Raw genomic sequence first — 24735 nt, 5'->3', positions numbered from 1 at the left:
TTTTAGATACCCAATCGCATTTTTCACCTTCTAGATTTTTCTTCATCATAAGAGATTACATCTACAACACAAGAAGAAACAACATTTTAACCCAAACACTTTGAGCGATATATAAAACATACCTTTTTTGTTTTCCATATTGTTTATATGTAATTTAATAAAATTGTTTATAATTAATAAACTAACATTATCCAAACAACGACACGAGACACGATGCGACCAAACACTTCAACAAAAAATAACAAAATGACGCTTTTGCTCTTGTTGGCTATGTCTGTCTACTTTTTTTTTCCTTTTCTCAGTTTTCACCACGATTCTCTTAGACTTTGTGTTCATACACAAAAAGTTGCAAGTGTGTGAGTGCAACCCGGCTTTTCTCGGTCGGAGGTCGGACTCTCTTTTCTGGACTCCGTTTTCTTGCTTGAAGGGTAATGATTAGTCTTGGTAATTATTTGTCTATGGTCTAAATATAAACAATTCATTCTGAATATACAAACAAAATTTCTGCAACAAATTTCAGTTTCATGAGTACTGTTATGATCATTCAATAAAAAAGTTTTCTCTTTCATTGGTCACCATGGAGTGTTATAATCCTGGTATTATTAAAAAATTAGAAGAAGCTGTCGTTAATCGAATAGCCGCCGGTGAAATTATACAAAGACCATCTAACAGTGTAAAAGAACTTATCGAGAACTGGTAAATAACTTACTGAAATGTACCAATAAATGAATTCCTGTTTCTTAATTTTAAAATAATAGCCTCGACGCAAAATCATCTTTAATACAAATAACTGTAAAAAATGGAGGTTTAAAACTTCTTCAAATTCTCGACAATGGTACCGGCATTCGCAAAGAAGACATGGAAATTGTGTGCAAAAGATTCACCACATCTAAATTAGTCGACTTTGAAGACTTGTCACACATAGCAACTTTCGGTTTTCGTGGCGAAGCTCTTGCCAGCATAAGTCATGTGGCCCATTTGACTATTCAAACAAAAACCAAAACCGAAAAAAATGCTTATAAGTTTGTATTTTTTATGTATTACCAATATTCTTATTCGTAGATATACTGTCATGTGTAGGGCCTCCTATGTAGATGGAGAACTTGCAGCACCACTAACTCCATGTGCTGGAATCCAAGGGACAATTATCACCATTGAAGATTTGTTTTACAATATGCCTCAAAGAAAGCAAGCTCTCAAATCTCCCAATGAGGAATTTCAAAAGATCGTCGATGTGGTTATGAAGTACGCAGTACAAAACTCAAAAGTTGGTTTCACACTGAAAAAACAAGGACAAAGCCCTTTTATTCGTACAATGCCGAATAGTACTCAAAAGGATAACATCAAGAATTTGTATGGAATGCAGGTAATAATAATTTTTAGAGATCTATAAAGATATAGGCGCAAAATTTTAAACGACTTAGTAATACGTTAAAGCCATTTTAGTAAATAACTATGTAAAAAAAAAAGAATTTAACAACTTACTATCTCTTAACATTTTACTAAAGTTAAAATCAGAAAATGGCTGCTTTAACTTTTAGTAACTTGCTAAATTCGTATGAAATCTGTCATTTCCCCCGAAAAAAAAATTATTTCATTTTTATTTGAGAGAATTAATGAATCTGATCCGTACAGAAAAGAACAGTAAAGATCCGAAAAGTACCTACAAGCTTGTATGTTCCATGAAGAAAAACCTTGCCCCAAACTGTTCTACAATCTGTCACTTTGTGTTTCATGAAGTTGTCCCTAATGTCGTTTTCAAAATTCTGGGAGTGCAATTTTTTGTGCAATTTTGGAATTTTTTCACGACGAATTTGACAAGTGAAGTGATTTCACGTTTACTTTGCATGTGTTTGTAATACTAAATAATAAGTAAAATAATAAGACAATCTTTTATGTCGTTTTTTTTCACTCCAATTTGAGTACCCTTTTAGTACTTATTTTTGCACTTTTGAAGGCTTTGTGTTCTTTGACGCCACAAAAGTTTAAAAAAAAATTACTCCGGAGTAATATTAGTACTACGGAGTACCCCGGATTTACTCCACATTTTTAGTCAGATTCACACCGATTTGCACACACTCTTATGAATTTGAAGTTAAAATTTTGTTTGAAAAGTGAAAAATGCGAAAAGTTTTTCTTTCAAACTCTTTTGTTATTAACAAAAACAACCATTATGAATATATTTTCTATTGTATTATATTCCGCCAGATATATTTCTTCCATTTTGTTCGTTAATTCTTCACTTTTTTCCAAAATGAAATTGAAAACCGAATAAAAAAATTGTTCAGCCAGTGTTCTTCATCAATAAAAAAAATCCTGTCCCATATAAAAAAAATCCCAATTTTTTCTGCGTTGATGGGATATTTTTATTTTACAATAATCAAACTATGGTTGTGTGTCAATTAGGCAGAAAAAAACAGATCAGAAGTAAAATGTAAATATACCAACATTAAAACTAGGTCCGCTTCTACACGAAGACGCAAAGGACGCCCATAAGAGCAAAGAAGCGCACGACGCATCGAAACGAAAATCAAAAGGAAATTCGAACATAATTTCTGCGCCTTGCGTCTTCGTGTAGAAGCAGACTTATCAACGAACGCTTATTATGCTTCATATTTTATTAATATTAATTTTTTTTTCAATTCATAACATTTTTTCCCTATGCCTGTTATCATTATTTTTTTCTTGTCACACACACAATTACAAAAAAAAATTTACTCTCATTATGTTCTATCACTCCAGAAAAAGGAGTAAAAATTTAGAGTACTCCTTAATAGAGTGAAAGAAAACGACATTAAATTCACTTTTATTGATTTTTTACAATACTTTTTTGTTTCTTTTATAAATAAATATAATTTTCTTCACAAAAAAAATTAAAACAACCACACAAGAATTTTACAAGTAGTCCATGATGTCAAATGTAGAAGTATTGGTAATCACTCCGTCACTCCTTCAAAATTTTGGGAGTGAAGAATTAACTCCAAAAATTTACTCCTTTTTCAATTTTGGAATTTGAAATCACTCCTTTTAGGAGTGATTATATAGCTAGGAGTGACACTTTTTGAATTTTGGAAAACGACATAAGAATAAGAAGTACAGGAATGGGTGTTTGAAGAAACCAGTGCGGCATTTTTGCCAGCACTGACAAACACATTTGCATTGAACCATTGACGGAGTGCAGTAAGATGGTTGTTCGCAAGGCGCAACATTTTATCTACGTGAAAAATTATATTTTTTATGAAACACGTTATTTATGTTTTTTTTTTAATGAGAAAAAAATAAAAGATTGGCATTTAAGCATTAACTACATTGGCTTAAAAGTGTAAAAGTACTTAAGTGAAAATTTTCAAACATATTTCTGGATCGAAAACTTAAAAAAAGCTTAATTTTTTGATCTAAAAAACAATTTATATCACATTAAACTTGCGCTAGCGAGAAAAAAAAAACAAACATAAGGGCGCCCCAGAGTGGGGAACCTTGTATGGGAGAGTAGAAAAAACTCCGTAAAATCTAAACAACTGGACCGTTTTTGATAAAATTTTCAGGAATAATAAAAAATAAAAAGATAAATCAACACCAGTAATTTCCGCCCACTGCCCCGCCCACTAAAGTGAAAAATGGCTATTTAAGTTGAAAAAAGTCGAAAACTAGTACTTTTGTATGAAATTTAACGAAGACAACCTGACTTGCAGTAACCAAAATATACTTTATATGGTAGATATACCATGCCAAACAACTCAAGATATCTCAGGCAGTAAAAAAAGATATCGAAAAGATTATGACTTCAGATTCGAGTTCAAAACATCTTTTTTTACTGCCTGAGATATCTTGAGTTGTTTGGCATGGTATATCTACCATATAAATTATACCGTCACTGTCTCCTTTATGATATATGAAGCCGAACCCACTTACTACATTTTAAGAGATCTCGGGAAATAAAAAAGATATCGAAAAGATTTAAACAGGTCTTGAAAGAAGGAAAATAGTTTTAATAGAAACCGTTATTCACGTTGTATGGGGAACTGGAAAAAACTCAGTTAAACCTTAACCACTGAACCGATTTTAATGAATTTTTCAGGCAAGATTGTTAAAAGCAAGGGGAACCAACTCCAGAAAATACCGCCCACTGCCACGCCAACAAAAAGAGAAAATAGGTTTGAACACTAATTATAAATCCAACTTTAAAAAAGGTAGACACAATAGTGTTGAAAATTATTCAAATTTATTTTGAAATTTATTTGTTAATTTGTTGCTTGTTGGAATATCTAAAAATAAAAAAAATAAAAGGTATTCTCTTTTTTATTGAATTGAAAATAAAACAGACATTTTTATAAACCAATATTCACGCTGAATTCAATCCAAACTTTGAATAATCATCACCATTGACTAGAAAGATAACAGTTGTTAATTTGCATCAACTTAAAAAATCTTGTTAAACAAAGAAAAATCATTCAATCAAAATTCTAACGGTTTGGGTTTGAGATATAATAGAGAGAAAAATAAATATGAAAAATTAGACTGAATTGTACTCAGAAATGAGTATAATTTACTAACCCCTCTCTTTCTCATAAATTTTCAGAAAATAAGATTTTCTTGCAAGCTTAAATGTTTAAGACTTAGGAAGAAATTTAAGAAACATTTGTAGGTTTTAATTTAAGTCATATCTTTATTTTAGTTTTTTCTGCTCTGAGGGCCATTTGCTGAAACGAAACTTAAATAATTTAAGTTGAACATAAGCTCCTATTCTCTACTTTTTCCTCTGCGTAAACTGCCACATAAGATTTTTTTGGAACATAAATGCTTAAGTTTCGATCCAGCAAACGGCTGTGAATCTAATATTCGTAAACCCCAGAAAATTTTAAATAAATTGCACAAAACGTTGAAAACCGTGCATTTTGTATGTATTTTTCGATTTTTTTTTTTAATATGTAGGTATTTTCAAACTAACGTCAGATTTGAATTCATCGGATCAAAATACATATTAAAACATGATTTTAAAAAAAATCCATTTTCATTTTTTATTATAATCTCCTTTTTTAGAAAATACGTTTTTCACATTTGCTTAGCTTCAAATTGCTCTAAAAAGTTTCTTAGGACGAATTAGGATGAGATTTTTGGTGCCAAATGTTACTGAGATTCAACACTATCATATGATATGTTTGCCCACAGAGGCAAACAGAGGAAGTAGTTAAAACAATTTTTGAACTCAAAATTCCGGAAAATTATAAGTATTCTTAAAATGAAAAATCGAAAAAAATTTTTTTCCGCTAAACTTGTAACTTATATTGTTAAACTGTTTATTTTTAATATATTTACAAAAAATTATTTTTTGAAAAGTGAAAATTTAACTGATTTTATACCATTTAAAAAATAAATACGAGTAGATTTCATAATTTTTCAACTTTGAATACAAATTTCTTAACCTAGAAATTTTTTTTGGAAGAAATGCTTTCACATCCTGATTCTACAACAGAATTACTGTAAGAAAAACTTCCAACATATAAAAAAAAATCCAGCTTTCACACCAATGAGTTTTTTCCACTTCTTTCCCACTGTGCTCCCGGCGGTTGCAGCGCTTTACCATCACCAAACAAAAATAAATACACTTTTGTTTGTGAGAATTTCAATTTGACAGCTGTGGATTGAAAAAATCCAAGAAAAAAGGACTCTTTTATTTTAACAAATTTTTATTATTTTTATGACTTAATTCTACCAGAAAACAATTCTAAATTATTCTACGATTATCTATTTTTATGAATAAATTCACTTTATGTTGTAAATAAAGTGTATTCACATGTGAAAGGAAAGGGTATCTGAATGGTTATAAAAATATCTTTTGCACAATTTTACACAGCAATACATTATTGTTTTTATTGTTTTATTTTTTTTATTAACTAAGGCTTATTTTCTCACTATTTAATTCTATAAAAGTTTTTGCAATTGTGTTAAAGAATGATTTTAAATGATTTTTGAATTTGAATTACACTTTGGTTTTAATTCTATCACCCACCAGAATGGCTCGAATGACAGCGTTGGATTTATTTTTGACAGTTTTTTTTTCCACGCTATCCTACACTATAAAAGTGATATACACCCATTCCTGTACTTCTTATTCTTAGAGTTGTCCAGAACAGTTTAGTTTAAGTATTTCTGCTCCCACTTTTGAGGTAGAGCAGACTAGTGAGAAGTGTCAAGCTACGGCTGATTTGTTTTATTCTGACAAAAATATAATTAAATGAATTCAAAATAATGGAAATTTACTTAGAATATTTTAAATATTGAGGAAAAATTAAAAATGTGAACAGATATTCTAATAAATAATAATTTATTTGAATAAAAAATCATAAAAAACAATATTTTTTAGTTTTAAATTTCGAAAGGGATAGGCAACTGTCAACCCTAATAAAAACGAAGTCGTACTTTTCTGATCTTTTTTTTTTGATACGCATTTGTGCTGTTCTGATCTGCTCTGCTCTAGTTTTTCTTCATTAAGGGGGGGTTTCCATAGCATTTTAATTTAATTTTAATGGAAGATGGTTGACTAATTTTTGTATAACTTTTGCAGTTTATAAGATAATCTTATGAAACGTACTTTTTTGAAAAGGCAGTAAACGTATGCACGTATCGCCAAAGAAATGTTTCTAAAATTTAAATGAAATTTTAGAAACATTTCTTTGGCGATTTTTATAAGAGTGGAAATTGATTTTTTTTCCTTCAAATTTATATTGAATCAGAATTTTGGTTGGGGCACCGTTGTTTATAAACTTTTTATTTTTTTTTGTTTTTGTTTTATAATGATCAAATGTGTTAACCTAAATAATTACTAAAATTTAATTTGAAGCTAGTTTGAACGGTTAATTTGAAGGAAAAGTGTCAAAATGCACTTTTTAGCATTTTAGTCGTGGGGCAAAGCGTGATTATTTTTTAAAATATTTTTGTATTTTTTAATGAGAAGTTAATAAAGTTTTTTATGCAGCCAGTTTGCCAAAAAAAAATATTTTTTTTATTTACCCACTAAAAATTTGATTTTAATAAACCAATATTTGCATTCTTTTTTTGAGGAAGGGGCAGTCAAAGCATCCACAATTTATTTTTATTATTTTTTTTCATTATATTTCAAATCAGTTTCAAAAAATATATATATATATATTTGATCACAGTAATTTTTATTTTAATTTGTTGAAAAAGTGTCTATTTTAGCTTTTTTTATTTTGAAAATTTCATTAATCACGCACACATACAAACCTAGTTCAAAAGAATGCCACTGCGGAAGCTGGCGCTGATGAACTCTTTCTTTCTGTTCTTTTCTATTTATTGAAAAAAAACTTGCTCTTGCGCTCTAATTTTCTCGTTATATTTTGTTTTTTTTTTTTGTATTTACATAATACTTTTTTTTTTGTTTCCTATTTTCTCACTCAGGCAGGCACAAATCATTCATGAAATTATGAAGTTGTTGTTTTGTTCTTGTTGACTCTTGGGTTTTTCCTAACAATTCATTTCGTGCTCGCGCGTGCGAGATGACATTCTTGGGTCGCTACCCGAAGCAAGAAAACTGAGTTCAGAAAAGACTGTCCGACCTCAGAACGAGAAGAACGGGGTTGCACTCACACACTTGCAACTTTTTGTGTATGAACACAAAGCCGAAGGAGAAATCGTGGTGAAAAAACCAATACATATAAAATCGGCTCCGCGGTGATTATAATTTCCATACTAATTTGGTTGGACTTGTTTGCTTGAAGGGTCGTGCGGGGATATAGGTAAAGGATTAGATATGTGGGTACATTTGTAAGTATGCACTTGTTTGTGTGTAAAAATGTGTATTGACATTTGACATGTACACAATGATTGATTTCCATATTTAGGTTGATTTCTGGGTTGTATTGTTTATTATACTACACTCGCGCGTGCGTGGGTTATTATAGTCTAAATATGTATGTCCTTTTGTTTTTCATTGTTTTTGTTTATATGTTGTGGATTCGGTTTTTTTTTTTGTAGGTTACCACAGAATTTTTTCCATTTTATATATAATATTTTAGGTATAAGGGTTATATACCTAAGTGTATTTGTGGTTAGAATGCACTTGATGGTATTTATAGAAATAGTTTTGCAATGGATTTTCAATTCAGTGTCTTCTTTGTTTTTGAATGAAGAAGAAACTATCAAAATTTATTCTCGGCTAAATATTTAGTCTAATCCGAATGCGGCCTAAGTTTCAAAAAAGAAGCTCAGGAGAAACTTTTTGCGGCATTCTCCATGATCATATTGTCATACAAGATTTATCTCGAGTCCATCCTCAAACAACATACACATAAGAACCTAAACATTCTATATATTATATGTAAATACATTTTCATGTCAGCCAGCACGCGCGAGTGCTAGACAAAAAATTTCTCAACGAAGAACAACTCAAAAGTGAGCAAGAACCTGAAAATCAATCCTTCTGCGCATCTACTCAAATTTTTATGCACACTACACAAAGCATACTGTCAAGTATATTATATCAAAGCACCCACATAACATATCCTCTACCTGCTCGGTTAAACCACCTTGAATTTATAAGCCGTCAAAGTTCAAAAATTCCATTTTTTTCGTCATTTACCCGACTTCGACATCAAATTAAAGTATATATTTTCATAACAACATGCTGTTTTAAAAATATATTCTAAAATAATATTTATTTCTAAATCAAACGAGGTATTTTTTATGAAAATCAGTTTAAAATTGGCTAGGAAAAAAAAGTTTTTCGATTTCAACCCAGATACAGAAATTCGAACTTTTAGGTATAGAACAAAAATGTTGTTTCGGCACGTAGTATGATAACTTGGGCGCCAGGATTTGATAACGGGTTTTTGTAGAGGAGTTTAATAGAAAAAATTTTTTCTTTGGGAGGAGGGTCTATCTCCCCCCGTTTAGATGGGAGGGGCAGTTTTCTAAAAAAAATTATGAAAACAAAAAAAAATTATTAAAAAACAATGGCAACACTTACAGTGATAAATGATACCATTTCCGAAAGGCTAAATTGTACATTTAATTTTAATTTATTACTGTAAGTGTTGCCGTTGTTTTTTAATAATTTTTTTTGTTTTCATAATTTTTTTTTAGATAACTGCCCCTCCCACCTAAGCGGGGGGAGATAGACCCCCTCCCAAAGAAAAAAATGTAAAAAAATCGAAAATGGTTAAAAATTTGACGAAGCTAGATTTTTTTCAATGGGTGAAGGTCAAAAAAACCGTTTTTTGCCCCTTACTCCGGATTTTGGGGGTGTTAGGGACTTTTAAAATACCGTTTCGTAATCATTGCGACTAGCTCTACAAAACGTGATAGGTCTCCGCCCGCGTATATTTTAAAACCTCATTTTTGTAAAACCGTGTTATTATTATAATGCAAAAAATTTCTCTGATACACAGAAAACTCAATTGCCATCCACAACAGCAACATGAAAACAAGTTTCTTTTTCATTTCAAAAATAAATAGGTAAACACTTCAGAAATCTTTCATGAAAATATAGAATTTCAAACCAATTTTCGTCCACAAACACCATATCCATATAAAGATCTATGTAGGTATACCTACATCCATTTGCATGTCACCCCGCACGCGTGAGTGCGATGGCGATCTCATAAAGAGACAATGAATGAAAAATTGAAAACCAACATCCTGAGAGGAAAAAACCAGAGAATTCGATGGCGAGAGAGCAAAAAATATTCACTAATACATACAAATGCTTTTACATGAGATCTGACTTCGCAGAAAAAGGGAACCCAGTCTTAAACAGACCTAACTGTGTTTTTTTTCAATTTTTCGTTTTGAAATACATACAAAAAAAATATTCGGCGATAACAGGACTCGAAAACGTCGAACCTCGTGCGCCGAGCACATTGAATGAGCAATAAGCAATTCATCGCCTTAACCACTCGGCCACCACATCATGCTGGCCCACGTTGGGAGATTTCCTTGTTTTATTTTCTTTTCATTTTTCTTTCAAAATTGATAATTTTGGCGTTAGTAATTTACTAGTTAGTAAAACAATGCAAAGGTATTAAAATTTTCGTTTAGGTAGCAAATTACTAAATATTACACAAATTAACAATAGCTTGTTTAAAATTTTGCGCCAACATCTCTAAATTTTAAACGATTTAGTAAAATGCCAAAGCCATTTTAGTGAGTTACTAAGTCTGATTTTTAACTTAGTAAATTTCTAAAATTGCTTTAGCATTTTACTAAGTCCTTTGAAATATTTCGCTATACATTTTTATAAGTAGCATGTTGCAAGAAAAATGATTGAGTCGTATTATTTAAAAAGGATTTGTATTCTTTTCAAAAAATATCTTCAAAAACTACATTTTTACAATTTTGTTTGTTTAACTATTGAAATAAAGTTATTAACAGAACGTTTGAACGTTTCTTTATAAAGCCAATTATAGCGATCAGGAAAATGCATCAAGAAAAAACAAACATTTCAAAATTGATAACAATCAGGAGGTCTTATGTCAGTTGCCAAAACACAAAATCTACCTACCCTCTTATTGAAATAATCACACGAAAAATCGTTTGCGGTGGAACAGGAATAAAAGGCAACAACAGAGAAACGATTTGTTTCTTTTCGATTTAAATGTCAATCACCTGGCTCGAAAAATGAATTTGCATTAGGAATCGGTTATAGCGATCAGGAAAATGAATCAGGGAAAATTTTAAAGCAGATATTTTGTTATGTTATTATTCGACAAAGAAAAACTATTTTAGAAATATTTTTGTGTAATTCTGTGTTTTTTTTTACACAAATTGTGGAAAATAAAAATGTAAATTGTGACAGAAAGCTATGCGCGCATATGTTCATTGTTCAATATGGCTACTCCTCATGTTTTCAAAAACGAAGCAGTTTCTTCGATTTTGACATAAGCCCAAGCGAGCTCATGCCTATTATAGTTGGGCCTTAAGTTGTATGGAGAACAAAATTTTAAATTGTGTTTGTGCTGCTTTTCACGTGGATCTGCATTTGACTTTCAAAGTTTTTTCCTAATCCATTTCCCTGAAATGGAAATGGAATGGAAAAAAAATTCCTGATTTCTATAATCGGCTCCTAAGCAAACGAACAATTCGGAGTAAACTAGGGATGAAAAACAATTATTCTGGGATCTTTACAATACCGTATTCACCTCATAAAAACAAAATAAAATAATTCAAATTCTCAAAGGAACATGTTGGTATGCCTTTTTCCTTCTTTAACATTTCCATTAAAAGTTTTGCAAAAAAAATATTTTTGCGGTGATATAATTCAACGTTAAAAGTAAAATAAACCTATACTTTTGACATGTTTATTAGGGTGGGTCAAAAACCTCTTTTTCGAATTTCAAATCTAAGTTTGCACTTTTTTTAACCTTCTTCCCTATTTATGTTCATAAAAAATTGTTTTTACTGGCGTTATATTGTTGCCAACTATTTTTTAATGAAAACATATAGGGGAGAAATAAAAGTGCAAATTTAAACAACAAATCCAAGAAATAGCATAAAAAAGTCTTAAAGTGTGTTTTCCTACTTTGGTAGTAATTTTTTTTTTTTTTTCATTGTATATGAACAGTTCTACATAAATCCAAGACCGAACAGCTTTTTTAAATTTATTTACTTAAATTTGTAGCTTATGTACAGTTTTGAAAAAGAAAATTCTGGCAACTTTTATTCTGTCTTATTCTGGAACCACAATTTTGAAAAAATAAAAGTTGGAATAATACGCTTCAGTGTCCTAAATTTCATTACTTTTCGTTAAAAAATGCCGTGCAAATGATTTTTGACGCCATAAAGCACCAAATGCGCTACTGTGTGGCGAGGACAATGATAAATATTCCAAGCCAACTTGACCGACAGATTTTTTAATCTTCAGCGAGTTTATGACTTTTACTGGTTGTGTCAACTTCAGTTTTACTTATATTTGGCAAAAATAATAATTTATCAAATTGTCCATAAAAATGAAAAAATATCGTAAAAATAGGAATTTCAAAGCGCCATAAGTTCGGAAGTCCTTACCCAATTTGAACAAGCTCATAAAAGAGTTGTCTAAAGCTATTATATTAAAAAACTAAGGCGTTAGGGCGGTCAAATTTGTTTCTAAATTACAATTTTTCCTGAAAACATCAATCCTGATGACGCGATCAATAGAACCCAAGATATATAAACATTTTAAACTAACCATAAGGGCTCTATTTTTTGGAGAGTTCATAATTCAAAATACATAACAAACAAATAATTAAACATAGCCGTTTAAAGAGCTTATATTTTGAGTTCTATTCATCGCACCGTCAAGATTGATGTCTTCAGGCTTAGAGGAAATGACAGAGCATCAGTCCTTATATTCAGAATTTTGTTTTAATTTAGCAAACTCACATTAATTTGAAAACTTCCGATATTTGACCCCTCGGAAACCAAATAAAGCCGCGATTTAAAGCTGCCAGACTTTTGAATTCGTTATTAAAACAGATAAGGCTATAAAACTGCATACTCACATTTTGGTTATACCTCCACTCCCTAAATTTGCTGTGGGCTCTCGGTCTAGAATACAAAAATAAAAATCGAAAATTGGCTTTGGTATAAAAATCTGTTCTTACTAGGGGGTTTTTATTTTGACAAAGGGTGACTTAAAAGCGGATAAGGTGAAAAAACTTGCGTTTTTATATCGAACACGTTTTGTTGTGTTATTAGACTGTCTTAATGTATCAACATTCATCAGCAACTCTGTATTGATGTTTAGATCTTCGTATAAATTCTATATATGTATTTCATAATTTAAGTATCAATTCAAATACAAATATTTAATTTTTTCAGATCTTTAAAGAACTACTGGATGTAGAACTTAAAGACGACCTGCACAGATTTGCTATGAAAGCATTAATAACAAAAGTTTCATATTCGGCCAAAAAACTAACATTTTTGCTTTTTATCAATAACCGTTTGGTTGATTCCAGTGCCTTAAAGCTTGCAATCGATTCGGCATATAGTTCATTTCTTCCAAAAGGCGCCCACCCTTTTGTGTATATGAGTCTTGAGCTCGAACCGACAAATGTTGACGTAAATATTCATCCAACGAAACATGAAGTTCATTTTTTGAACGAAGAAGATATTGTTGAAAAGATTAAGGGAGCATTAGAAGAGACTTTGCTAAGTAGCAAAACTACGAAAAAAGTGTATCAACAAATGAAACTTCCTGGTGCTCCGAGCAATGAAAAGTTGGAGGTTAAAAATGTAACTCAAAACGAAGCAATAAGAGCAGATAGTTTTGTAAGAACTGATTCAAAAGATCAAAAGCTAGAAAAATTCCTCATCAATTCGCAATCTTTGAAAATGGATGTCTGTTTACGAGATGAGAGCGATATGAATATGAAAGAAGTCAAGTTAACAAGTGTACTTAATATGAGGAAGCGAATTCAAGATGCGTGCAGCACAGATTTGAAAAAAACGTTCCGAAGTATGGTATTTGTTGGAGTGGTAGATAAAACATTCGCATTATATCAGTATGGCTTTAGAATGTATCTTTGCAATATTTCAAAGCTGTGGTAAGTGAAAAGTATTTAGCATTAGCACATTGGACCATTTTCGTACTTATATTTTAAAACCATATTCATTATATACTGGAGTCTTAAGTTATTACAGAGAAAGCACCTTTTCATATAGAACTTAAAAAAAAACTAAATTGCATATTTCATTTGCTACCTATAAAGTTTTGTTAAAGTATTGGATAAAACCTTATGTCGATTTCCAAACAACCAAAAATGCGATCTGTAGTCGACCTGCAGTCGAAAATTTTTCGAATTTCTTTTTTAATGTTTAATTCCAAACAACCAAAAATTCGATATGTGCTCGACTTGCAGTTGATTCTTTTTCCTTTAATTGAATTCCAATGACAAAAATCGCTACTTTTTAACGGGGATAAGACGGATTAACACAGATTTTCACTACAATATTGACAAAAGCAAAATGTCAAACCAAACTATAATTTCTGAAGAAAAAAATAAAAATAAAACAACCCATAAGCTAGTTTTGTTAATTTGTGAATTATTTTATCATTTTTGGGATAAAACTTTATTCACTACAAACAGTATCTGACACTTTATTTCACCTTAGGTGCGTTCTTTTTCTAACAATAGTCAACTATCGTTGTTATGTCAAAAAATATTGTTGATGTGTCATTGTTAGAAATTGTTGGGTTTTTTACAAATCATTTAGGAACGATTTATTGTTAGATATTGTTAAACTGTCAGAAACCAAAAAAAAATTGTTATGAAAATATTTTTATTTTCATAATTGAATCATTTATTTGCAAAACATGATAAGTCCATGATTTTAAATTTTTCAGGAGAAGAAAAAAACGTTCTATTTTCTTTTGATATGCGTGGAAAAATGTATAAAAAATATATTCTGTAGAACTCTTGCCTAGCTACAAAATACCGTTTCGTTTTTAATTTTTGGAGCGATAGCTCAAAAGATAAAAAATAAAAACGCTTTTGGACTTATCATACTTTGAAAATAAACGGATGTGAAATTAGTTTTTAAATGGATATGCAATTTTGCTTTTAGCCCCATTCTATAAACAATTGTATTTGAGAATAAAATACAATGTCCGGACTAATTATTTAACTTTAAAGCAGCTTTAAACTTAAGATTTTCAGCCATTAATCTAATATACCATTTACACAAAAAGAAGCTGTTGTTTATTTTCAAAAGATGATAAGTCCGGGACTTATTCTATTTTTGATACTAAAAAAATATTTCGCGTAGCTGTAAAATCGGATATAGATGTAGTAAATACTTCATATTTTAAAGACAGACGTGGTTATCTCTGGAGTACAAATTTAGTCAAAAAAACGAATTTTGAAAAAAAGTTGACTTATCATGTTTTGCAAATAAATGGTTCAATTATAACGAAAGTAATGTTTTTTTAGTCAAAATAAATTCTCTTGCATCATAAAATTGCAAACTTCTGTTTTTATTTTCATTTTATTCCGCTAATTTCCAAAAGAAAAAAATCCTTAAGTTGGTTTTGTAAACAAAACATCCACTTTGACACATCAACAATCTCATGAGTCTTCAACTCATATCATGGAGGTGAGTTGGAAATAGTTACGATTTGTAACTATTTGACACTTGAAAACGAGTTTAGGAACGATGTTCATCTGTCAAATAGTTACAAATCGTAACTATTTTGTAGTTTAGGAACGACAAAAGTTAACGATAGTTAACAATAGTTAACTATTGTTAGAAAAAGAACGCATCTCTTATACTGTAATCTGTCACTTTCAAAATTAAACTTTGTCCGGTCCGCGTCCGCGCTGTCTATTTATACCCCTATTTCCAAGTTCCAGAGTTACTGGGAAATTTCTCGTCTTTTGAGTCTAAAAATTTCTTTCCAAAAGGTGGCGCTGTATACTTTCCATCTAGTGGGATATTTTTGAGATATTCAGAATTCAAGGAAATTCCAACGGATGTGTTCAGAAGGAAGGTTCACATTTATTCACTTTTAAAAAGAAATTTAATTGGGAGCTAAAAAAATCATCTCTTAAGTCACACCTAGCTTGCACCAGTAGCTGATTTGTCGCTTCTTTCTTAAGTGCCATTCATATGAGCTACGACCTGCGTCTGCGAATAATTCGTTTAAAGCTTTTTCGAAAACAAATATCAACTTTTTCTTATTTTAATTGTTTAACAAGGTGAATAAGTGATCATATTTACATATTTAACTATAAAATGTTAAATTTACAAAAAACACGCATTTTAATATTTTCTATGCGACCAACAACTGCGACCTAGGAGCTGTGAAATGTGAACTTGCAGTCCACAAATACAAAACGCATTCCACAATGCTACTAACAAATAATTTGCTTGAATTTAACCTCACTTTTAATTTAGCATCAATTTTCGTATTACAGTTCACAGCTCTCTGCGACGTACTCATATGAATGAAATGTCAAATTCAGCGACCATTAGCAATTCGCAGACGTAAGTCGCATCTCCATATGAATGGCACTTTACTGCTTTAATATAATATGTTTAAATTTAAAATGTGATAATCGCTACTTACCAGCAAATAAATAAGCAGCCATACCTATAAAGCAGTCTTAAAAGTTGTTTTAATCGTATCCTTAAAGAATCTTGTCTCTTAAAGCTTTTCTTGCTCTTAATGCGCCAATTTGTGTTAAATTAGCAATTTATCTTTGCAGTTCCCTTCGTTTTTCGCCCCTCTTTCCTATGACATGATAATTGCTTTACCCCCTGAATAATTGGTTTTGTGTGGCTGTAGCTTGTAGCGCAAGTTGAAGAATTCTAAACTTTTACCTCAGCTGCAGCCTACTTTTGCAGGGTTTCCCTCCACAATATTTTGACAATACTACAAGCTACAGCCACAGCTACACCATTGTATTCAGCCAGTTACTTAAACCTTAAATTTCCAGAGCGAGTCGTTTTATTAAAAACGACATACATACTCCAGTCAAAGCGTCATTTGACCTTGCGATGAGAGGCACTGTCTGTTTTTATTTCATGGATCGATGGGGGTATATTTAAAAGGCTTAAACCCAATTTCTCACCACCTGATCATTCTTTTTAGCGGAGTTATTCACAAAAATGCATTTTTTGGGATATTTTACTTCTAAGCTAATATCTTTGCTCCAGATTATCGTAGACCAAAAAATAAACATACATTCTCTTCCTTATAATATTTTCTATCGTTGTATGTAATTTCATTGTATTTGAGTGAGTAAATATAAAATGGCAGCCATTTAAAGTCAAATTCCTGTTGTTAAAAAACACATTTTTGTCATTATTTCGAAAAAAGCTTATATCATGATTGACATTTTTCTAACCTATTTTGTAGCCCTGTTCATCTTCTGCGTTTTACAAAAAAAATGAGCTCTTTATCACCAAAGATGGCCGAGCTATTGATAAATGAACGCATGCAAAACCGGTGCGAAAACACCCAAAAATATCGTTTTTTGGGAATAACTCGACTTCAGAATGTCCTACGGAAAAAAATAAAGCAATGAATTGTTCGTTACAACATTTTCTATCAATTTAGTGCACAATATTTTTGTTGAAACAAATAAAAAATAAGTAATATTAAGTCAAAGTCGTTTTTTTGTTTAGCAAACTCTTGCCTTATTATTTTGCAAACGGTGCGAGTATTGGCTAAGAAAATAAAATATTATTGTAGTCCTTTAAATTATCTACAATTAAAAAAAAAATTTAGCTCTCTACGACCCACACGAGCCATCTTTGGTGATAAAGAGCTCATTTTTTTTGTAAAACGCAGAAGATGAACAGGGCTACAAAATAGGTTAGAAAAATGTCAATCATGATATAAGCTTTTTTCGAAATAATGACAAAAATGTGTTTTTTAACAACAGGAATTTGACTTTAAATGGCTGCCATTTTATATTTACTCACTCAAATACAATGAAATTACATACAACGATAGAAAATATTATAAGGAAGAGAATGTATGTTTATTTTTTGGTCTACGATAATCTGGAGCAAAGATATTAGCTTAGAAGTAAAATATCCCAAAAAATGCATTTTTGTGAATAACTCCGCTAAAAAGAATGATCAGGTGGTGAGAAATTGGGTTTAAGCCTTTTAAATATACCCCCATCGATCCATGAAATAAAAACAGACAGTGCCTCTCATCGCAAGGTGAGGCCCTTTTTTCCGACGCTTTGACTGGAGTAACATACGTAATAGGGTGATTAAAAAATCTTCCTGTGGCTTTGCTGTGTAAATGACTTTTGCTGAATTTTGCGGAATTTTGCACCATTAGACTTATAGCCAATTTTTCAATAGTTATAGCTCAGTAAGAGCTTATTTCTAGGAAAAAGAGATTAAAAAATAAGGACTTTAAATTTTAAAAATAAACTACGTTATCTTATGTCGTTTTCTTTCACTCCAATGAGAGTACCCTTTTAGTACTTATTTTTGCACTTTTGAAGGTTTTGTGTTCTTTGACGCCACAAAAGTGTAAAAAAAAAATTACTCCGGAGTAATTTTAGTACTACGGAGTACCCCGGATTTACTCCACATTTTTAGTCAGATTTACACCGATTTGCACACGCACTTGCACACACACTTATGAATTTGAAGTTTGACATTTTAAAATTTTGTTTGAAAATTGAAGAATGCGAAAAGTTTTTCTTTCAAACTCTTTTGTTATTAACAGAAAACAACCATTATGAATATATTTTCTACTGTATTATATTCCGCCAGATATATTTCTTCCATTTTTTCATTAATTCTTCACTTTTTGCAAAATGAATTTGAAAACCGAATAAAAAAAGAATTCCGCCAGTGTTCTTCATCAATAAAAAAAAAATCCTGTGCCATATAACACAAAAATCCCATTTTGTTCTGCATTGATGGGATATTTTTATTTTACAATTATAAAATCAAACTAAGGGTGTGTGTCAATTAGGGTGAAAAAACCGATCAGAAGCATAATTAAAAATAAGCTTCTACACGAAGACGCAAAGCGCGGGACGCACATAAGAGCAAAGGAGAAATAAAGTTCGAAAAAAAGGGAAGGAAGATTTTCTACCGTGAGTCACCGAAAAATTTTGTGACTCTTTTTGACGTTTCTCTTTGATCTTGTTCTTTTTTTTTTGCTGTTCTGCTTTATTTTATTTCGTCGGTTGTGTATTATTTGCGTTTATAGTAACGTTTTTAATTTATTCAAAAGTTTTCGTTGCACATAGACCCCACACGGGAGTTGTTTTTTTTTTTGTATATTTTGGTGTTTTTCTGGAATTAAAATACATAGTCTGCTTCTACACGAAGATGTAGACGCACAAGATGCACATAAGAGCAAAGGAGAAATCGATCTTTCTCTCTTTCTTGCTCTTATGTGCATCTCGTGCGTCTACGTCTTCCTGTAGAAGTCATCATACGAAAACAAGAACAAAATAAAACCAAAGAAAAAAACTGTCAAATTTGCGTCTTCAAAAAAACAAAAAAATAATACGTGTAGAAGCGCGTGACGCACCGAAACGAAAATCAAAAGGAAATTGGAAGATGATTTCTGCGCCTTCCGTCTTCGTGTATTATGCTTCATATGTTAAATATTAATTTTTCTTTTCAATTCATAAAATGTTTTCCCTAACCCTGTTATCACTATTTTTTTCAAGGAAATTATCCATTTTTGCGTTGTCACACACACAATTACATTAAAAAAAAACTACTCTCGTTATGTTCTTTCACTCCAGAAAAAGGAGTAAAAATTTAGAGTACTCCTTAATAGAGTGAAAGAAAACGACATTAAATAACTATACTTTTTTACACATTTTATACTTCAAAATGATAAGAAATTACTGTACATATACGAACCTTAAAAATATGGTGAATTTTTGCAAAAAATGGCAACGCCATATTTCCGTTCTTCGCAGTTTTGTAAGAATCAATAAGACTATTACGTACACCAAATTTAATCAAAATCGTTAGAGCCGTTTTCAAAAAAATTGCAATACCTCGTAAACGTTATATGGGAGATATGCGTTAAAAAGGAGAGATTCCATACTTTCTTTTCAAAGTTAACTTTTTTTCCGCTCCACATTAACTTGAATTTAATCGCTGTAAAATAAATTTTTTTTTTTAGTATAAGTACTATTCTTAATTGTAAAATTTGTTAGTTTGCCCTAGCGAGGTATTTCTTCGGAGGATACTTCTTCGGAGGTTCAAATTTCATTCGAGGTATCTTTCAAGGAAAAAATACTAGACAAATGTGACGACGCGAAGAAACGTATCGCAATCATTTGACATGCGTCAGATTCAAGATTTTAATAGAGATGTAAAGAATATATCGATAAGTTGGTATATCTTCCGATATTTTTATATAAAAACACCAAGAAAAAAGAAGGATTTTTTAAATTTAAAGAAAATTTATTTGTGAAAGACTTTTTCTTGTAAGACCGTCAGCTGCCCGCAATTTCATTTTTGTTTATCAACAGTTTTATTTTATGTTAGACTTATGTATGGTCACGAACACCTTTTTTTCTATTCACTAACATCCCTTTATCGTGGTCCAATTCAATTTAACTGATTTTCCAGATCTTCCCAAAACTTAGCCACAATTTTTGGTGATCTTTTTGTATAGTTTTGTTTTTTCGTTTTGTCTAAACATAAAAATTCATAATAAATAACACAACTTAACTTTACTAAAATGTATTTCTTTATTACTTACCTACATTTATTTACATATTTGTATTATTAATTATTTCCATACCATTAAAAATTACACGCAAATATGTGTTCCGCAACAAAAACAAATACAACCATTAGAAGTAGTACTTCATCGCATGCAAATGGCATTTCATCGGAGAGAATATTTGTTTTTATGCATGCACTAAGCCACAGTATCAGTTGAAAGTCATTAATTCTAATCTTTTAATGTGGTTCAGTTGTTTTGTGTTGTTGTTATGGAAGTTTCAGCTGCAGGTGTTTACTTTATTTAAAAAATATATTTATTGTATTTGAATCTTTAATTTATTGTAAGACAGTTTTTTTTTCTATATCTGCCTTTTTAATGGACCTTTTGTGATATCATTCGGTGTCAACCGGTAACATTTTTGGTATTATGTTAAAGTGGAAGATGTCAAAAAGTGAAAACAAAAAATAATCTCTGTCGTTAGTGCCCGTCTAGCTTGTATCGTCTTTTTATCGTGAAAATTATTGAAGCGAAAAAAATTTTCATGAGCAGTTTTTGAAGGTAAATACCCTTATATGCGACGGATACCTTGCTAGGACCGAGTATGCCTACTTAATGTATAGTATTTCTTCAAATCCAAATCCCAACACATTTGCCTACTTTCTTTTAAAAAAGTTTGAAAAAAACATACATACAGATTTGTACATTTTTTGTTAAAAAAAAATTAAACAGTTATTTTTGATAAAATCGATACGTGCGACCTTAACAAATCACTTTAAAAATTTGATAAAAATTGAGTAATAGGCCATTCCCCTATAGACGATCTTCCCCATAATTTCTAAATTACAATATTTTTGTTACTTTTTTGTAACAATTACAAGTAAAATAACTGTTTTTAATTAAAAAAAAAAACGAAAATGAGATTAAATTAAATGCTTCGGATGTAAATGCCTCTTTGTATATTTTTGTTTTCATATTTATTTTTTATGTTTTAAGATTATTGATTCAACGTCATTTGATATATGGAGGGCTAAGAGCTGAAGTTAACCAAGTCACAAAAAGTGAATTCGGAGATATAACGAGTTAAATTAAGTACGTTTCCATTGAATCTTATGGTGAATATTTTTTTCGAAAAAACGACATTTTGAAACGAAACACTTTTGGATCAAACTGATAAAAGACGTAAGTAGAGATTTCGCAGAGTTTGGCACTAGATTTGGACTTTTTTTTTTACTTGGTCCGTTTCAGCTGTGAAACCTCCATATGTAGGTAAAAAATCAAATACATTATGTTTGAAAATTAACCGATTTTTTTGTTTTTTGTTTTTACTAATATCAAAAAAAGGAAGGGCCGATTTTGTAGCACCCGCGATCGCACTTTGAACCCTTCCTAGTGACGATTAATTTATTTAATTTAAAATATGTTTGCATTTGTTTGTAAATAAACTTCGAATGAGTATAAATATTGCACCCGCGATAGTAGAATTTCTCAGAGGAATAACATATAAGAACAAAAAAAAATGTAGGATTTTCTGGTCCACCCTAACAATCACTTCACTAAAACCTCAATTTTAACGACCTTTGATTACTGCTTATTATGCATAACTAAATGCCCAACAATTTTATTTATATGTATCATATTTTATTTCTACTTTTAGTGAGGAATTATTTTATCAACGTCTTGTATTCAAGTTCCAGAACTTCAAAGAAATCAGGTTCGAACCTGGTATTTCTCTTAAGGACCTTATGGTTATAGCATTTGAATCAATTGATTGGAGTAAGGCAGATGGCTCAAAAGAGGACGCTGCCAGGAGGGCTACCAAACTGCTCATGGAGAAATCGGCATTATTGAAAGAATATTTTTCTGTAAAAATTTCTGAAGCTGGTTTACTTGAAAGTCTTCCATCACTTCTGAATAATCACGAACCGAATATAACTTTCTTGCCAATGTACCTACTTAGATTGGCTACAAAAGTTAATTGGAATACTGAAGAGGACTGCTTTGAAAGTTTTTGCCGTGAAACAGCGCTATTCTATTCGAGTTTTTCTAGAGCTGATGCCACATCAAAGAAACACAAATGGATGATTGAACATTCTGTAAGCCCGGCATTAAAAAAAGAATTACTACCTAGTACCCAAGTAACATTAAACATGTATGAACTGACAAATCTTCAGATCCTTTTCAAAGTATTTGAAAGATGTTAGAAACGTTGGTGTATTAGAACAAATCATTTTTTGATTTTAATAATCCCAATTTGTTGTTTTTATTCGATACAGCTGTATCGAAACACCTGTTACGAACAATTAATAAATAAAAACAACAAAGTGGGATTATTTAAATCAAAAACATAAACGACTTCCAAGAAGTAAAAGCCAACAAAATAAATGAAAATTGTTGTAAATTACATTTCTGATTATTGAATAATTTATTTAAATGACTTTCCATGTAGATATGTAACTAAAACTGTTTTTTATTGTAGGCTATGTCTTATAAAAAACTGTTTTGATTACATTTTTGTTTATTGTTCAATAAAATAATTTAAATAAATTATAAATTAGGTTGACGCAACCTCTTCTCTTTCTGTTCATTCATAACGTGAATCTTTAGTTTGTCCATAATTTCATTGTCATACTCGGTTGGAGTGGGCTTAGTTTTTGTTGCCCAGTAATAGATGTCCCAATCGTTAGTTACTCCGTTTATAAGATTATCGTATAATTTAGTTTGTTCTTTTGTCATATCCTTCAGATATTTCGATGCAAATGTACTCAATAGCAAATCATTTTCTAGCATACCACGTTTACGTGATTGATAGAGAAGCCTTAAATACAAAATCAATTAGATGCATTTCGGTGTTAGACATAAGAAAAAATGCGTTTACCTTTGTTTCTGTTGCTCTAATGGTTCATTGAGCTTGACTGGATATTCTGGAATAGGCAAATGATCTGGATTGTCTTCAAAATCTATAATAGGTATATCGGCGAGGTTTTTAATTGGTGGTTTGTCTGTGATGTTACTCGAATAGAGGCGAACGCCTTTTAGACTAGTTAAAGGACGCATTAAAGGCATTGACTATAAATAAATTTCATGAGTAAAATATAAATTATTGTTATATAATATAACACCATCTGATGAAATTCAAATTGTAAAAGTTACAATTTTGCTGTTGTTTACCTCGAATATTATGCGAAACATGGTTGAACTTTTAAGTACTTTTTTGAAAATTTAACAATGCAATATATATCACTTTACAACGGATCTCTGAATTTGTAAACAACGTTTTTGAATTAGTTAAAAACCATAATAAAGCGCGATCTTCACTGGCAATTTTGTTCTTGTTAGTTCAGTTGAGAGTTGACTACTTTTTTGTTTTTCTTTTGCCGATATGTACATAGATAAATTGCTACCAAGATCTCGAACCATAGTGCCTGGCTACACGGTGATTTTTCAATCGCCTAGTGCCTGGCTACACAGTGATTTTTCAATCGCCTATCCAGTCAGGTTGTAGGCAAGAGGGGTGAGGATTTTCCTCTTTTTGACATTTGTTCCTACAAAATGTGAATTGGAACGTGATTGGGCACAACACTGTGTGGCCAGGCACCTAAGCAGTGAGTTTGTCGGCAAGAGGGATGAGGAGTGAAGGGGGAAGATGCTCACGAAGGGAATTGAATTTTCTGAGGGTAGTACAGTTCCATTGCTAAATTGTTCCTCTTTTTGACGTTTGTTCCTAGAAAATGTAAAAGAGAAACGTGATTGAGCACAACAGTGTGTAGCCACCGCATGTGATTTTTCAATCGATTGAAAAATCACTGTGTAGCCAGGCACATAGACAAATTTAGGAAAAATCAGCTTTCCCTTCAAGCAAACGAGTCCGAATCGGCTCCGACGTGAGTCCGACCTCGACTACGAAACGGGTCCCACGGCGGCTCAAATTAGTTTGGAAATTATAATCACCGCGGAGCCGATTGCATATGTATCGGTATTTTCACCACTATTTCTCCCTACGTGGTAAAGCGGTAAATGTATCAAAATTTTGTATTGGGTTGACAGTTCGTTTACCAAATTTAACACTTTACCAGGAGTTTCAACGTTGCATGGTGGTACTGGTGAGCGTCTGGTGTTTAATGTAATTAGGCAAATGGTTTAAAAGAATTTTGGCTTTTAAAGGAAAGACAACACCGGAAAGGTATGCGGTAGCGGTACGAGTACGGTACGCCTACTTGTATGAAATACCAAACTGAACTCGTTCAAGCAAACGTGTCTGACCTGGGTCCGAATCGGCTCCGAAGAGTGTCCGAGCTCGGCCTCGAAACGGGCTCCATTCCGGCTCAAATTAGTATGCAAGTTAAAATCACCGCGGAGCCGATTGCATATGCATTGGTGAGGGGGAAATTCACCACTCCAAGTAAACGGAGCATGAAGCTGAAAACAGAATGGAAATAAAATGGCGTTTGAGATTTGGAAGCATTTGCAAACAAAACAGAACACAATTTATTTTTTTATTTAATTTTTTTTTTGCACAAAATTAAAAGTGGCATCGCGGCATCGTTGAAGAACATTGTAGCTGT

The 24735-nt window shown here is 31.4% G+C and overlaps 2 protein-coding genes across 3 annotated transcripts; one reads left to right on the top strand and one right to left on the bottom strand.

Annotated features, from left to right (window-relative positions):
* The first annotated feature begins 469 nt into the window (after positions 1-469).
* Positions 470-22574, top strand: LOC129907850 (DNA mismatch repair protein Mlh1). The gene is made up of 5 exons (XM_055984264.1): positions 470-696; positions 759-1022; positions 1081-1366; positions 12817-13544; positions 21828-22574. Exons 1-5 carry the CDS (start codon positions 578-580, stop codon positions 22372-22374), a joined length of 1944 nt encoding a protein of 647 aa, XP_055840239.1. The 5' UTR covers positions 470-577; the 3' UTR covers positions 22375-22574.
* LOC129907861 (succinate dehydrogenase assembly factor 2-A, mitochondrial) lies at positions 22572-23544 on the bottom strand. Of its 2 annotated transcripts, none has more exons than XM_055984282.1 (3): positions 23293-23544; positions 23049-23239; positions 22572-22988 (listed from the first exon to the last, which is right to left on the bottom strand). In XM_055984282.1, exons 1-3 carry the CDS (start codon positions 23293-23295, stop codon positions 22718-22720), a joined length of 465 nt encoding a protein of 154 aa, XP_055840257.1. In that variant the 5' UTR covers positions 23296-23544; the 3' UTR covers positions 22572-22717. The 2 variants fall into 2 exon arrangements, with proteins under 2 accessions (XP_055840257.1, XP_055840256.1); XM_055984281.1 differs by having other exon boundaries at positions 23342-23544.
* Between the last annotated feature and the right edge of the window lie 1191 nt (positions 23545-24735).

Source organism: Episyrphus balteatus, chromosome 1 (assembly GCF_945859705.1).
Source record: "Episyrphus balteatus chromosome 1, idEpiBalt1.1, whole genome shotgun sequence".
In the NCBI taxonomy this organism is placed as follows: domain Eukaryota; kingdom Metazoa; phylum Arthropoda; class Insecta; order Diptera; family Syrphidae; genus Episyrphus; species Episyrphus balteatus.
Note: the sequence above shows the minus strand (reverse complement) of the source record. Positions and strands in the feature narration are given on the sequence as shown.

Bases quoted from the DNA above. Each gene is read 5' to 3' on its own strand.
- LOC129907850 (XM_055984264.1), top strand. From the start codon at position 578: ATGGAGTGTTATAATCCTGGTATTATTAAAAAATTAGAAGAAGCTGTC. The intron at 1,023-1,080 runs GTTTGTATTTTT...TGTCATGTGTAG, and splicing joins ACCGAAAAAAATGCTTATAA to GGCCTCCTATGTAGATGGAG. The intron at 1,367-12,816 runs GTAATAATAATT...TAATTTTTTCAG, and splicing joins AGAATTTGTATGGAATGCAG to ATCTTTAAAGAACTACTGGA.
- LOC129907861 (XM_055984281.1), bottom strand. From the start codon at position 23,362: ATGTTTCGCATAATATTCGAG. The intron at 23,240-23,341 runs GTAAACAACAGC...ATTTATTTATAG, and splicing joins TGTTTCGCATAATATTCGAG to TCAATGCCTTTAATGCGTCC. The intron at 22,989-23,048 runs GTAAACGCATTT...TTTGTATTTAAG, and splicing joins TTAGAGCAACAGAAACAAAG to GCTTCTCTATCAATCACGTA.